Genomic DNA, 15,740 nt, shown 5'->3' with positions numbered 1-15,740 from the left:
CTAATATGATGTTTTAGTTTTAATTCTTTAAGTATTATTATGAAGGATTTACTTTTGATGTGTATCTTTAAGTTGACCCTCTTTTGAAGAAAAAGGATCCTGAAATTAGGTAGTCCTGGGTTCAAAAGAACTCGTTCATTCCGAAGTCTAATGGTATTAAAGGGAACATTAATTTATTTAATATTTACAATCATATTTTTTCAACAAAACATCCCATTGTAACTTGGCTGTCTTTGTAATATGACTTTTCGTTTATCACGACTAGTTGTCAACATCCAATTAATTGTAGTTCAATACCACATAAGGAACTATTTAGTTGTTGGTATTTCGTTTGAGAATGCCTTATTTATGATTAATCAATTCTCAGTTTTCTATCTCAATCAATTTTGCAAAGTCTTTCATATATTTTATTTATTCATTAACATTTTCAATTAATTATATAACAAATTATTATAAGTTTACTTAAAATGTTATGTGTGAGTGATGGACATTATTTGATGGGACAAATAAGTTTTGCATATTTTTAATAATTTGGTAAATAAAGGGACAACTGCCACTAATTATATCACAATAAAATTTTATGTGAAAAAAGGAGGGCCAATAAAAGAATCAAAAGATAATTCAAACAGATAAACCAAATTTGATTGAAAATATGTTATAAGTATGTTTTCCGACATTGATATGTTAGCACTTGTATTTAAAAGCTACATGGAATACTAAAACTTTTTATTAAATTGAGGAATTTTTGAGGCAAAAAACTAAAAATAACTTCTGTAATTCTTAAGACAATTACTGAAAATCTGTTGTAGTAAGTATTAGTAGGGCAGAATACATGAATGAGGTTCAGGAGAAATACAAGTAATCCTGGGAAAACTTTTGGTCTATAAAGATACTACAAAATTTATAGTAAAAAAAGTGTTGCATTCTAAAAAATTTTCCTATAAAAAAAAAAACTTCAAATGTCAGTTTGTTGATTAGATTTATTTTTAACGCACATGTTAGTTTATTCAAGAATTATGGTAAATAAATGAATTTATTTTTTTAACAAAACCTTTTATTAATATATAAGCTTTACTTTGAAAAAGTTATTGTAACATTAACTATAAAAAGTGTTCCAAGGAAATAGGTTGAGATTTTTCTGTAGTCCTAATTGGCATTCGTGTAACTATATTTCTTTAAAATTCAGGGGCCAATCATATGGAAAAGCAAACAATAGATAACACAATAAATACTAAAAACAACTTTATTTAGGAATAAAAATAATTTAAAAGAATGCAATGATTTTCATGAATGCATGGAGGAAAAAAAAATGTGAATAAATTTCTACATCTGAACAATGATGTCAAACAAAACTACTACAGATTTATCAACAAGTACTCATAAAAATGCGAAGTATGATACACAGTAGGCTCCTACTAAGTAGGAATTAAAGATCAAATAAACATTTACAAATCTTTTGAATGTATTTAGGAGTTATAAATTTCCCAGAAATAGGTAAGTCAAAAATTATGTTATAACATTATAGAAAGAGTTTTAATATAAAGCAAATTTCTAATTTATATCCATAACTTGATATTTTTATTTTATTTTAATGGAAATTAAGAGTTTATTTGAAACATTAAAAAATGCCAAGTATTATTCCATTTTACAAAACTGAACAAATTATAATGAACACAAAAATTCTCTTCCATGCATAAAATAATAATTAAATATTGTATTTAATTCATCATACAGCACAATTGAAGAAGAATTAAAAAATGCAGAAATATTAAGATTTCTTATCAATGCTTACTTAGCGATATAAAAAAAAAGAAAAAAGATAGTTCTTTAATGAACTAACAATTTATTTTACATATTTACAGTTAAGTTAACAACAGCATATTGGGAAATAGAATTAGTTGAATTATGCTAATTTATTTTCCAATGTACTTTCGTAAAAGTAACATAACTCTAATAAAACAAAAAATACAAAATACTATTGAGTCTAAAAATAGTAAAACAATACTTGGCATTCGAGTTTTAAGAGTCATGTAAAAATAAAAATTAATTTGCAATATTTAACAGAAATTCTCATTTACTAATTAAACTAAGTTTTTTTTTTCACATACAAAATACATTGTGATAGGAAACATTTACAAATTATCCAAAATATACATCTTCAAACACTGAGAATTTTTATTTTGCATCAGTTTTAAGAATCTTCAAGGTGTCATATAACTCATTGGACATAAGCATAGAGAATATGCAAATATTCCTCATGATGTGATTAACATTTGAAGTTCCCAACAATATATATATTGGCATGAAATTAACCAGATACTGGAAAACTAGTTTTCAATATTTGTATATTAAGCACATATCTCGGAATGTCAAGTTTTGAATATAGATATGCCTTAGTTATAGTTTGCTCTCACTTAATAAGCATTAGTAGGTTCAATTATTTTGTGTTCATATACAGGTAACAATCCACTTTCAAAAGCTCTCGCTATCCTCATGTACACAATTATTTTTATGCGTTCCATACTCTTCCGTTTATAATATCGTACTATTATTAGTAACGTGGGGAAAATACTGTGCGGGTGAATCTTGACTTTTGGAAGAATATTGTTTAGTATGGCGTTTAGATAGTTTCATTTTGAATACAGTGCATTTGGACCCAAAAGCAGGGACTCAGCATTTATTGACTCTAAATGCCACAAAGTACAATGCCCAACAAGCTATACAAAGTTGTCAGGAACAGTCTGATGAGGATCATGCTTAACAGAATACAAATCTGAAAGGAGAAAAAAACACATTAAGAACGCATAAAATAAAGTAAATTTTTCTTCTTTAAAATACATAAATCTACAAGTAACACAATCAAAGTCTATAAATGCCTCTGTGGGCTGTCGCCCCACTGAGTTTAGTTAAGAGTTAAATATTTATTTAAAATAATTATGTATTTTTATAGAAATAAAAACTTAGCTACAAATTATTTAGATTTTGATCTTTACTAAAATGGCTATATAAAACTTTAAACATAAATGGTGTTGCATACTGTCATAAAAAAATCATTTCGCCTTCATACCAGATTTAGCCTTTTTCGAGCAAGAGCATATAGATATATTATATGATACTCAAATTATGACTCAAATGGTGCGTGAGGATGTACATAATGTAGCATTTCATCTCATAATAGAGATGGAAATAATTTTAAAACTTCAGCTGCCAACTATGATAAAATATCCTTACAGACTATCGTAAGACATACTTGTTATGATCTGTCTAATTTAATGGCTGTTGGACTGATTATAAATTATCACTAAAATTAAATTTCTAATGACAACAATATGACGGATATTTCCTAAAATAGTTAAAATTGAAATCAAAGTACTTCTGCACAGGCAACAGCTAGGCTATGAAAATATTTGATTACGGTGAAACCTCTTGGAAGCGACCCATAGTAAAATGGTCGTTGATAGAGGTTACCTTCAATGACTTTAAAATTGTAATTGAAGGTACAGGATTTTAATTTCAGTTTAGTCAGCGCTTGGTGTAGAAATGCCACTTCCGTTCGCTTCATGAAAAGACGGATGAAAAATAAACATTTTATAAAAATTATTCCAACTGATATAATTATGTGTAAAAACAAATTTACCAAATATTAATGATAAAGCTATTTTAAATAAATAAACAATTATGTTTTTTGTTTAAGTTTGCATTTAATTTTATATCATATAAATTAGTTATCTTTAAAAGGTGAGAAGAGGTTTGTTTATTTGAAATACTTGTTTTTTTCTAATTTAACTTTCAACTCTAAAAGTAAATGATAACATCGTCTTTAGTGCACACTGACTAAAACATGAGGTTGTATCATCAATAAGAACCTCACATGAATATTTTGAATACAGTTTAATCTACTTATTTATTTTGTTACATTTTCTGTTTTGATACTTTTCCGTGCAACCTGTTTTGACCTTATCTGCATTTGGTGCAGGTGTTTTCCCAGTCGCTAGGAGAGGTTTTTAATGGTCTCTCCTAAAGGTCTATGGGAAATATTCCATGCCTCCCAAAACTGGCCATAAATAGAGGTGGTCTTTTTTGGAGGATTCATTGTATTTTGTTTAAAACTAATTAATAGATGTTAGGGTAGGAGAAAGTATTTAAAAATTCGAATATTTAAATACAGTTGTGCTGTGAATTTGGCTTGATTACCGTTTATGTTTACATATTAAACAAGATAATTTTGAAGGGTGACCAAGCTGGTCTCCCTTTAAATAATAAGTAATAATATAACATATATATTATTTTATATCTTTTGTCAAATAATATATTTTAAGAGGTAAGCACTATCCAAGCCAGTAAATATTTTTTAAAGCAAAATAAAGAAAAATGTTAATATAAAATTGAAAATTCAAATGATGAAGAAAGAAAGAAAGAAAAAAACACACACACACACTTAATAAACAATCACAAAAAAAAAAAATTTATAATAATAATAAGTGATAAAAATGCAATATTATATACATATTATTTTATATTTTATGGCTTATAAAAGGTATAAATGTAAATGTTATAATAATCAATATGGTAATAATTTTAAAAGAAAGAAAGATTGTAAATGATATCTGATTAAAAAAAAATAACATAATAAAATGAAGCAACGATAAATATATAAATTGCCAGTGTATGGCTATTACTCACCTTTTATTACTAAGAATCTCCCATAAAACTATTTAAACTTCTCCATTCTTCTAGCTCTTTAGTTTGCTGTCTCAAAAATAATATCCTAAAAATAAAAAATATGCTTCACATAATGGAAAATTTATGTTTTTTTCCTATCACTATATGTTTAAAATTAACGGGGTGCATAGCCATAAGCCATATTTTTAAACAAAAATTAAGCACTCAAAAAATATTTTTAAGCACTTGATGCAAGCAACTAAAAAAAAAAATTCTGCCCATTGCTGAATATATTAACAATATATATATATATCAATATATGATATTAACAAAATGCAAATTAATTTTCAAACTTTTACACGATCAGGATAAAATGACTATCTGACAAAGAACTCTTTTCTTGATTATATTAGTAACCATAAAAACAATTTATGCACAATTTTAAAGATATTCAATATTAAGTGGCTCATTCTATTTTTTAATTAATAATTACTTTAATTAATTATGTAAAAAAATTTCAAAATTAAAATTGATTTAACCATTATTTAAACAAGCATATATAAGAAAACATCAACAAGATTAGTATTATTAATCATGCCGAATTTCTAAAGATATGTAAAGAATAAGCAAACTAAGATAACTTTAATACATTAATATTACAAATGTAAATTAGTGAATGGCTTCTAATTTTTGTTAAAATTTGTCATTTGGTTTTGTATTTCTTTAATGAAATTATTAAAGAATTTTAAGTAATTTTGAAAGGTATATACAATTAGTATTGAAGCTAAACATTTGTGACAAAAGTAAATTATTATACGTCGATAATTATATATGTCTTAAGAGTACTGAAAATTTTAAAAGTAATAATACAATAATAAAAAGTAATAAGTAAAAAAAAAATAAGTACAATAAAAGTTTAAAAATTTTTTACACAAATAGTGGACAGTCCCTCAGGAAAATAATCTTACAATTAAAATCCTCAATTAGTTCTTATGTTTATTTAAATGAAATGAATAAAGGGGAGATGGAAATTTTGTGGAAATGAAGCTTTGTGGTTCTTTACTGTTCTGGGAACCCACATGAAAATAAGTTAATAATGAATGATCCCAAAGTCAAGTTCAAGGATTATAGTGCTAATCTATAAATAGAAGACAATTAACTAGCTAAAGACGATGGCACTTCACCCATGAAATTAACAAGAAAAAGAAAATTGTATTTTACTATTAGGGGGAAAAAATTGGCATTTAGTTGTTCCCCGTGATCAGTGAAAATTCAAGAAATTTTTCGGTTGGAATTCAAAAGGCAAAACATGAAGCCTGAAAGCGAAAATCTCTTGCAAAATGCAACAGAGTTGTTGCACAAGAGAGTGCAAGAATCCTTCCCTTTCCATCAAAGCCAGCCCAGTATACCCCCAGGCCAACCTACAAGTATTTAATCAACCTTATAAAATAACTGGAGCTTTTATATGCTATGAATTGACGGAACGCCGAAATGGATTGTAGTTGAAATGAATTGTGAAAATCGCGCTTTTTGCATAATTCGTGTCGAAATCCTCATTCTTAAAAAAACTCCCATTTTAGAAAAGGGAAAATTAACCACTTTTTAAAAACACCCAATGAAACAAGCACCTTTAAGGGCTTTTAAAAAACAAAAATCGAAAATAAGCACCTTCAAGTAAATAAAATAAAGCATTTAACTTCAATTCATATAGCTACTACTTCAAGCATTTATTAGGTATCGGTTTCTTTAGTTTTTCGAAATAGTCGCAGCAGCAATCTAGATTTAGTTTAGCAAATTTTTTTTTAGCTTGATTCATACCTTTTACAATAATAAATAAAAAAAATCGATGGAAAAAATGAAAGACATTTAGTCAAGCTTCATATTTTAATTATTTGATAAAATCTTAAATAATCGGCAAAAAAAAAATTTTTTTTTTTTTTTAAACATCTTAAGATGTATAATTAATGCAAAGCTGCACCTAATAATATTTGTGGTGTATGAAAGAACAAAATAAATTACTTTGACATAAAAGCTGATGTAATTTAACTATATGAGTAGAAATTTTTTTTTCTTCATCTATTTTTATCCTTCAATTAGTCTAGACAAGTTTTTAAATTTTTCTTTAAAAAAAAAGAGGTTTAAATAGTTTAATGGAATTAAGAGATAAAAGTTTTAATAAAAATTATACAGTCAAAAATACTTTTTAAGATAAGCAAAAAGAAACTAGCTAACTTGACTCTTCAACATAGAAATTGTCCCAAAAAAAACTTTAACTTACATATTATCATGAACTAAAAGGTTGATTTAATACCATTAAGAAAATATACGCCTTTTATAAACAATATTTAATAATCTTAAAAATATTTAAAAATCACTTGTTTTTGCAAAAATTACATTTTTCTAAAATTTTAAATTTTTGCAATCAAGGATTTCGAATACTCACACAAAAAATCCATTTAAATATAGTTTGGACCAATCTTAACTAGAAATAATTCAAACATTAAGTCATTATAATTTACCTCTGCTCTTGTAGTGTAGCTTGAATTTCAGCTAGTCTTACAAGCGCTCGAGCCATTTTTAATTCAGCGGACACCTGTGTACAATTTATACTTCCTATATTATGGGCTTCTTCCCAATAACGATTTGCCTGTAAATAATTGGATGATATAAAAATAAACACTGAATGATTCGATAAAAATATTACATAAAATTTTATTACTTAGATTAAGCTATTAAAACAAGGCTTTTCAAAGAAAAAAATAATTCAAAATGCATACATTTGAATTAAGATACAAATCCAAATAACTTATACTACACTGAATTTTTTTTATCAGCATTGGAAAGAAAAGAATCAGAGTATTTAAGTACTTCAGAAACTAAAATCTGAATTTGCTTATTAATTTCTTTAAAAGAATAAATAGCCAGGCATAAGGCTGGTAGAAGTAAGAAAATAAAATTATACTTATTTACAGAAAAGTATACCAGTCACTTGAATATTAACTAAATCTAATAATTTAAAAATTACAAAGAACAGTTAGATTACTTTGTCAAGTTGTAGTTAATAAAGTTTGTAATATTATAAATAGTTGAGTAATATTATATTTAAACAAAATGGTTATAACAAAGTTTTATTTAAAATTCAGAGATTTTGTAGATATTTCATAAAACAAAAGCTTTGTAGATTTTAAAAATAGAAACTGACACATGAAAATTCAATGAAAGTCAAAATATGATAAAAAGTCTGAAAGTCAATGAATGATATTTTAGAGTGAATAAGGATTTAATCCAAACAAATGTAACCAGTTATTGAAGAAAATGGAACGAATGGAATAAAATAAATAATAACCATAATTTCACTAGGATTATTGAGAATAGATTGCTTCTCCGCATTACCCATCCCAAATTTGGATGCCGCATCTTCCTAAAACAAAAAAGTAGGCGATAAAATATAAGGAATTATACCTAAAAAAAGAAATTTTGTAACATAAAAGGAAAAAAATACATGCAAACAAAATAAAATTGGGTAAAAAAATAACAAATAAATATTACATGCATTGTGTTTTATCAAACATATACTCAGATTTCTTTATCTCATTAAAATAAATCAAAATTATAATTAAGCCACATTTAAGTAATTAAGTAAATAATAATGATGTCAATGATTTAATCTAATGACTGAAATTAGTTTTAAGAAACTTATTTAGAATTACTAAAAAAAAAAAATTAATAATTTCTAATATTTTAAGCATAATGCATTTGGAAAATGTTAAGTTAATGGCATAAGCATTTAGAACTTAATGGTAGGAAAACCAAAAAATGGCTGTACTATTAAAACATTATGTACTCAATGCTCTAAGTAAAATGAATTCAAATGGTGAAATGATCAAATGGTATTTGTATTTAAGAACACTTCAAGTTAGGGAGCCATATATAACAAAGGATAAACAAAATCCCAAAAACAACAAATGGAATCTTTAAATGATTTTTTGTCTTTTTGTCTGTACACTTGAAAAAATATTTAATATCTTTAAAGTGACTTAACTAAGACAAGGAATTTAGAATTGAACTTACAATGTAACAAGTATAATGAAAATCTAATTGAATTTTTTTTTAATGATTATTTTCACTATAAACATTTTGCTATTCAATTTTTTAAATTTTCTACTGCATATGTTATTAAATAAGTGGGAGGTGGGGGTGGAAGAATTCAACTAGGGCCAGGATTTAAGTTTTTCTCATGAGTTGTGTTTATATGAATTTATTTCCATAATTAATCATAAAAGAATTCTAACATAAAATATGCTTTTTAAAGTGTAACATGTATAGTTATAAAATTGACACAATTAAAAATATTTTAGAATAATATTATTATCAAATTATTATTTTCAGTCCTCTTGCATCCAATTAAAAGGAGAAAAAAAAGGAAAAAAAGATAACTTTACTTGTCTTTCAGCATGATCTGCTTGCCAGCCCACAACATGAGATATTAAATCTTCTCTATAATAATTGGCTAATGATGGCGTTAATGAAGGTACGGATGGTCTCAAAGCCACTGTTGCTAATGAACTCGTCCCAGCTGTGTTTAAATTTTGCAAACTGCTCACGCTATTAGGTGGACTTTCATGTCTAAAATTAAATTTATTGTTATCTTACATAATAATTCTAGAATAAAATATAAGATTTTAAAAAGAAATTTAAAAAAATCTTAGAACTGAAACCCTTAAGAAACAAGTTGATTATATTTAAAAACAAAAGAAAAATTTACTTAGAAGATAATTCTTAATGTAAACATCAAATATAGGCAAATTACCTTTTAAAAAAAAGTTTGACTCATTATTATAAGACACAAATAGTTTTGAAGAATTATTTCAGTTGTAGCATCAAAGAAAATANAGATATACGATTTTGAAAATGAGAAAATACAAACTGGGATATAGAATTTTTTAAACGCGTAATTTTTAGATTGCATAAATAAGAATTATGATGCATAACTTTTAGAATGTGTGAATGCGAATCCCAATGCCTTATTTTATAATCACGCATAAATACGAAAATTAATGTTTGATATTATAAACCGCATGAGCAAATCAACACATGGATTTTTAAACTTGCGTGAATACGAATCGCTACATAGGTTTTTAAAAGACGTAAATACGAATCACAATATCGGATATTTAAATCTCGTAAATAAGAATCGCAACGTACAACATTCAAATCGCGTGAATAAGAATCGAGATATTAGCAGATTCCAGGCTTGGGACCTCTAAAAGGCTTGTCAGAAGCAGCGGTGTTTGAACTATAAAAATCGGATCTATCTGGAGGGCGGGTAAAAAATTCGGAAAATCTTATCTGCTGCGTGTAAAAGGGGAGAAAATAGGTAAAATAAGTAAAAATGAGAAAGAATTGGTAGCTATGTAGTTTGAATTTTCTGAAAAAGCGGAATACTTATAAAAAGAAATGAAATTTTTAGAAAATCTGAATTTTTGATAAGAAAGCTGAAATTTAAGAGATAAAAGTGAAAAAAGCGGAAATCCGCTAAAAAGCGCAAAAATCTCATCCCTGAATATAGGCAAATTACCTTTTAAAAAAAAGTGTGACTCATTATTATAAGACACAAATAGTTTTGAAGAATTATTTCAGTTGTAGCATCAAAATAAATAATAACCATAATTTCACTAGGATTATTGAGAATAGATTGCTTCTCCGCATTACCCATCCCAAATTTGGATGCCGCATCTTCCTAAAACAAAAAAGTAGGCGATAAAATATAAGGAATTATACCTAAAAAAAGAAATTTTGTAACATAAAAGGAAAAAAATACATGCAAACAAAATAAAATTGGGTAAAAANACTTCAAACTATTTCAGGAGATACATTAACAGAGGTGCCAGTTTTAAAAACCACCTACAATCAGAAGTACAATAATATATATAATGTTAAAAAATTCAAATTAGTGCTATTTCAAGGTGTTTTTACTACTTAATTTTATATAAATTAGTTATAAGATTATACTTGAATTTACTAATTAAATAAAAAAATAACACTTAAGTGTTACTTTTATTAAAAATAATCACTGCCAACAACAATATTTCATAACTCTAGGTAGTTATTCAAATAAAAAAACTTAGTTTTAATGAATTATTATGAGACATTTTAAAAACCATAATTTTTATTACTCAACTTCAAGTTGACAACAAAATCGTGATAATTATGGATAAATCATAATAGTTGACACCTCTCAATTTTCTATTATTATATACATTACAGCTATTGATAGGCATATAATATTCAGCTTTTAAAACAAATTTTAGAAATAAATTCAATAACCAAAGAAGAAATACCACTGTATCTGATTTAATCAGAAAATTGAACTTTAACAATGAGAATGCTTGATATGTGAACCACATTTGTCCAATCATAAATAGTTTAATGTAAGATCATTATATTGTGATAAAAATATCATAAAATATTTAATCATAATTACAAAAAATACTAGACTAATTTTGCACAAAACAATGATATATATTAATATAAATGGGAAAACTAACAAAATAATTGATAGACACGATTTATTATTCTTTAAAAAGAAAGTTGATAAATTGGTAAAAAAATACCATCTAGTGCAATATGTTACAAAGAAAAATGCATTAAAAATAATATTATATTCTTGGTATGTTATATACCTTGGTCCCATGTACCCATTTTTGATAAATAACATATGCCCAGAGAGCTGCCAAGTCTAAACAAAAACAAAACCCAGAATATCAGATGAGAATATCACATGAATTTTAACCTTAAAATAAACCACCCAAGGGTATCATATGTTTTTGAAATATTTCATAAGAGTGAAAAAAATTTTCAAAGAAATGAATGTTAATTTATTGTATCCCTTAAAAGTAAAATTTACGAGGATCATGACCACCTAGGATAAAAATCTAAGTGGTTAAAACTCTTCCTTTGATTGGCACTTATTTAAAGGTGGTAAAAGACGAAAATGTTATCTCGCACAAATATGCAATAGAAAAAAGTAAAAGATCAGAGATGGTTGAAATGAAAGATGGCTCCACGGACATGAGGTACCATAACAGTTGGATCTCAAATACGTAAATGTGACCTTAATTGGGGTCGTGGGATCTGCAATGTGGGTTGCCCCTAAAGTTTAAGAAACTCTACTCTAGAGTAAATAATCTTGTTATGTATTTCTGTTACGGAGAACCAGGGTTGGGTTTTTGACATGACAGTGGTAAAAACCGTGTTTTTACCGGTAAAAACTGTCAAAAACCTACTGCTTTCTTTAATTTATGGCATATAGCTGATAATATATTATTTTCACGTAATTGCCTTTATAAATGAATGTTGTAAATGATTTCTATTGATTTTTCAACTATATACATGTATTCTTATAGAAGGATATACATTCATACAGAAATATTGTAATATACTTATTGAAAATAGTGATACTTACTTTTATCATAATAGCTTGATTTGCAAAGGATTCAAAATTTTGCACTTCTTAATTGTTAGAAATAAACAAACTAACAAAAAAGCTTGGAACTATTAATAAATTNATTGAAGTATTCATTTTAACTTATCCTGCATATTTTTTTAAAAAAAAATTTATAAACAAGTTTTAGAAATATACAACAGCTGAGGAAATATTTTGTTTGACCAATAGAAATGACATAATAAATAACAGTTGACAGCAACATCTGTCAAATGCATCTTTAGATTAACACTTACTTTGATCCAAAGATGACTGGTAGTGTTGTACAAAAATAAGTCGTTTAAGTAGCCAGCAGCCGAAGAATAACCACCAAAAAGAAGAAGGTGCTCATTGTGATCAACATTGTAAGTCAGCAGAGAAGATCCAACTCTACTTGGAGGTATTGACATATTGTTAGGTGATGCTTTTTGAAGGTTAAAAAGAGTCTTCCAAGCTAAGGTGTGATAGGAGAGTTTAAGTGAGCAGTCCTCACCAGCATATCCTTTGTTGCATACACAGATACCATATTGCTATGAATGAAAATCATTGAAGTTAAGAGAAATGGTATAATGGCTGACACATTTACATAAAGAATTCACAATACATGCTAATATTTTTTAGTCGAGAGCCCCCGTGGCAGAATCGCGGTGACATTGTCACAGAACGTTACAGAGTTCCTGCAGAATGATTTTTCCTTTGGAAAGTTAAAATTTGAATCATGCATTTAGATAATAACTTTTTGAAGCTCCCAATTTACGCCGATAGTATCATAAAACGATGCAATGTTTTGATTGTATTTACGCATTTATTAATATTGTCATGCATGCGGATTTTAAATATCCAGATATATTTCAAACAAAGTGTAAAATTCTGATCGTGCATTTGAGTGTTTACTTTATAAGGCAATAATTCTATCACATTTTTGGCAGTTATTGCTTTTGATATCTCCAAGGTCTTTAAATCCGATATATTTTATACAATATTATTTATTACAACAACCTAATCTCGAAACGAAACACACATTTGAGGAGTTCGATTAGCTCATTTCGTTGTCAATCTTTTTTTGGCAATTACGGATTTCAGATTTTTAATTACTTTTCTTATAGAGATGATTATTTATAAAATGCAAATAAAAAATAATTCGTGCATCCCCCCTAACAAAATGCGAGAACATCACCCATTTTATTAGAATAAAAAATTATTACATCTTGAATTTAAAAAAATTATATAGTTTTTTTTTGCAAATACAGTGCTTTTCTTATTCTAAATTAGTAACATATACGTTTGTTATTAAAAGTATCTTGCAGAACAATATGAATGTTAGAGAGTTTTGTTGCAGATAGCTCGAAAAAATTCTGCAACAGGGGTCCTGAGAATGGACACAAAAGCCAGAAAGTGGGAAGGCCTGTAATAATTATAATTGAGATGACCATGCAATAAGGTTGAAATCTTATTCAAAAGTCAAAGAATGAATAAAAACTATCTGAAAAAAATATACAATGCTTACCTCACTGAGTGAGTACTGCTATCAGAATCTGGTGTGGTTCTTTCCCTGTCGATGTCTATTTTATTATCGGGAAAATGAGCACCACTTGTGGAATTGACTTGAAGAGTGGCACTACTTGGTAAACTATTTGAATGAACAGATACAGAATGATGATTCACTTGATTTTGGGACTGTGCAGGAGAAACAGATGACTTTGCCTGATGATGGGAATCTAATCAAAATAAAATAAAATTATAAATTTTTCAACACGTTTGAAGTAAATATATTTGAAGAATTTCAATATTACCTGTGGTCCGAGATAGATTAGTAACTTGTTTAGTTAACAAAAGAGCCTGCTGTATTGTTCTCAGAGCTATAAATAAAAATTGTCTTTTTAAATACCAAGTTTACAAAACAAAGGCACAAAATAAATTTTATCATGGACAAATAAGTCCTAATATACAAGATTTAGTAATGATATTTTAAACATTAGTATCAGATAATATTTAAAACCTTTATAAACCAAAATAAATTTATAAAAATATTATGGCAATGCAAATCTTTCTGGAAAACCAACACACACATATATATTATTTAACAGAAAAATAAGCTAGTACACAAAACTTGATATTCTCTCTTTCTATATATACATATAAATGTCAAATAAACAATGCATAGTTCACTGTATATGTTTAGGGAGATTACAAAAACATGATGCAATATCCTTTGATGTTCAGGAAAACACAAAATTTTATATAATGGTATTATAAGATAGGCACGTAAAAACTGTGTAATATACAGTGGTGGCCAAAAGTGTGAACATTTTTTGAAAGTTTCATGTTTTTCAACTTTGTGTGCTTGTAGTATATATTAATTTTCACTTAAATACAAATGTCTATATATCAAATTGAAGGTAATTTAATGTAAAATTCAATAGCAAAAACAGAATTAAAATATCTGTATTACAAAAAAAAATTATGTTCATTTCATACAGCCCTCATCTCAATCCAATTGAAAATTTGTGACGATGTTTGAAAATTCTTGTACAAAAAAAACGTCCATCCATTAAAAGACAACTTATTGAAGCTATAATTGATTCTTGGCACCATGTGATTACGAAAGATGAGCTCCAAACACTCGTTCACTCAATGAAAAGATGCTGTGAAGCTGTCTTAAAAAATAAGGGTTATGCTACTAAGTAATGATTGTGTAAGTATCACTTTAAAAAAATGCAAATCTAAGATAGATCTTACTATTAGTTGCATAACTTTTTTTGTAATACCAATATTGTAATACTGTATTTATTATTAAATTCTACATTAAATTACCTTTAATTTGATATATAAACGTTTGTATTTAAGTGAAAATTAATATATTCTACAAGCACACAAAGTTGAAAAACATGAAACTTTCAAAAAATGTCCACACTTTTGGCCACCACTGTATAATGGACCGGATATTCCATATAGCCACGTTATATATAATGTAGCATTTTTTGTTTTCTATTTGTTTTTTCTTTTTATTTATTTTATAATTTTGCCTAGATTTGTGATTGAATTGGGGTTTTTTTCTTTAACAATGTTTTCTTTCTTAAATTTATGCCAAAATTTGATGGAAGTTGAACGGTTGTCGTTTATTATTGGTTATTGAATAGTAATTATCAGTAATCAGGTTGAGTAATTATCATGTATTAACTGTTGTAAAGTTATTTAATCTCTACTAGGTTATTTTAGGAAGGATAAGTTATTAAAATGTTTAAATTTGTATAAAATTTAAATATTAATTACTCGCAACTTGCTGAACAAGGAATTATGCTCTTTTTATATTAATTCAGTTAAAAATTTTATGAATTGGTGACGAATACATAATTACTATCAATTAGTTACAAAAGTGCAAATAGTGTATATGGAGCTAGCACTATTATTTCATGAACACAAAATTTAATATTTATTGTGATTTCAATAGTTTTAAATCTGTCTAACTTCCCAATTTTAAGTTATTTTCTCAAAATTTCATACTTTTTAAAGTAGGTAATTTCAATATTAGTCAATATATTTTAAAATAGATAAAAATATAATAAATTAAAATCTAGAACAATTTATGGGTTTA

At 26.6% G+C, this 15,740-nt stretch overlaps 1 protein-coding gene across 1 annotated transcript in view; it reads right to left on the bottom strand.

The window, feature by feature from the left end:
• Positions 1–1,229: 1,229 nt before the first annotated feature.
• LOC107452831 (WW domain-containing adapter protein with coiled-coil) overlaps positions 1,230–15,740 on the bottom strand; it is a gene marked incomplete in the record, with an annotated part of 35,240 nt that continues 20,729 nt past the window's right edge. The window contains 6 exon segments of the mRNA XM_071185194.1: positions 1,230–2,773; positions 4,684–4,768; positions 7,182–7,309; positions 9,105–9,288; positions 13,653–13,863; positions 13,939–14,004. Coding sequence (XP_071041295.1) covers positions 4,693–4,768; positions 7,182–7,309; positions 9,105–9,288; positions 13,653–13,863; positions 13,939–14,004 — 665 coding nt within the window.

This window comes from Parasteatoda tepidariorum, chromosome 9 (assembly GCF_043381705.1).
Source record: "Parasteatoda tepidariorum isolate YZ-2023 chromosome 9, CAS_Ptep_4.0, whole genome shotgun sequence".
In the NCBI taxonomy this organism is placed as follows: Eukaryota; Metazoa; Arthropoda; class Arachnida; order Araneae; family Theridiidae; genus Parasteatoda; species Parasteatoda tepidariorum.
Note: the sequence above shows the minus strand (reverse complement) of the source record. Positions and strands in the feature narration are given on the sequence as shown.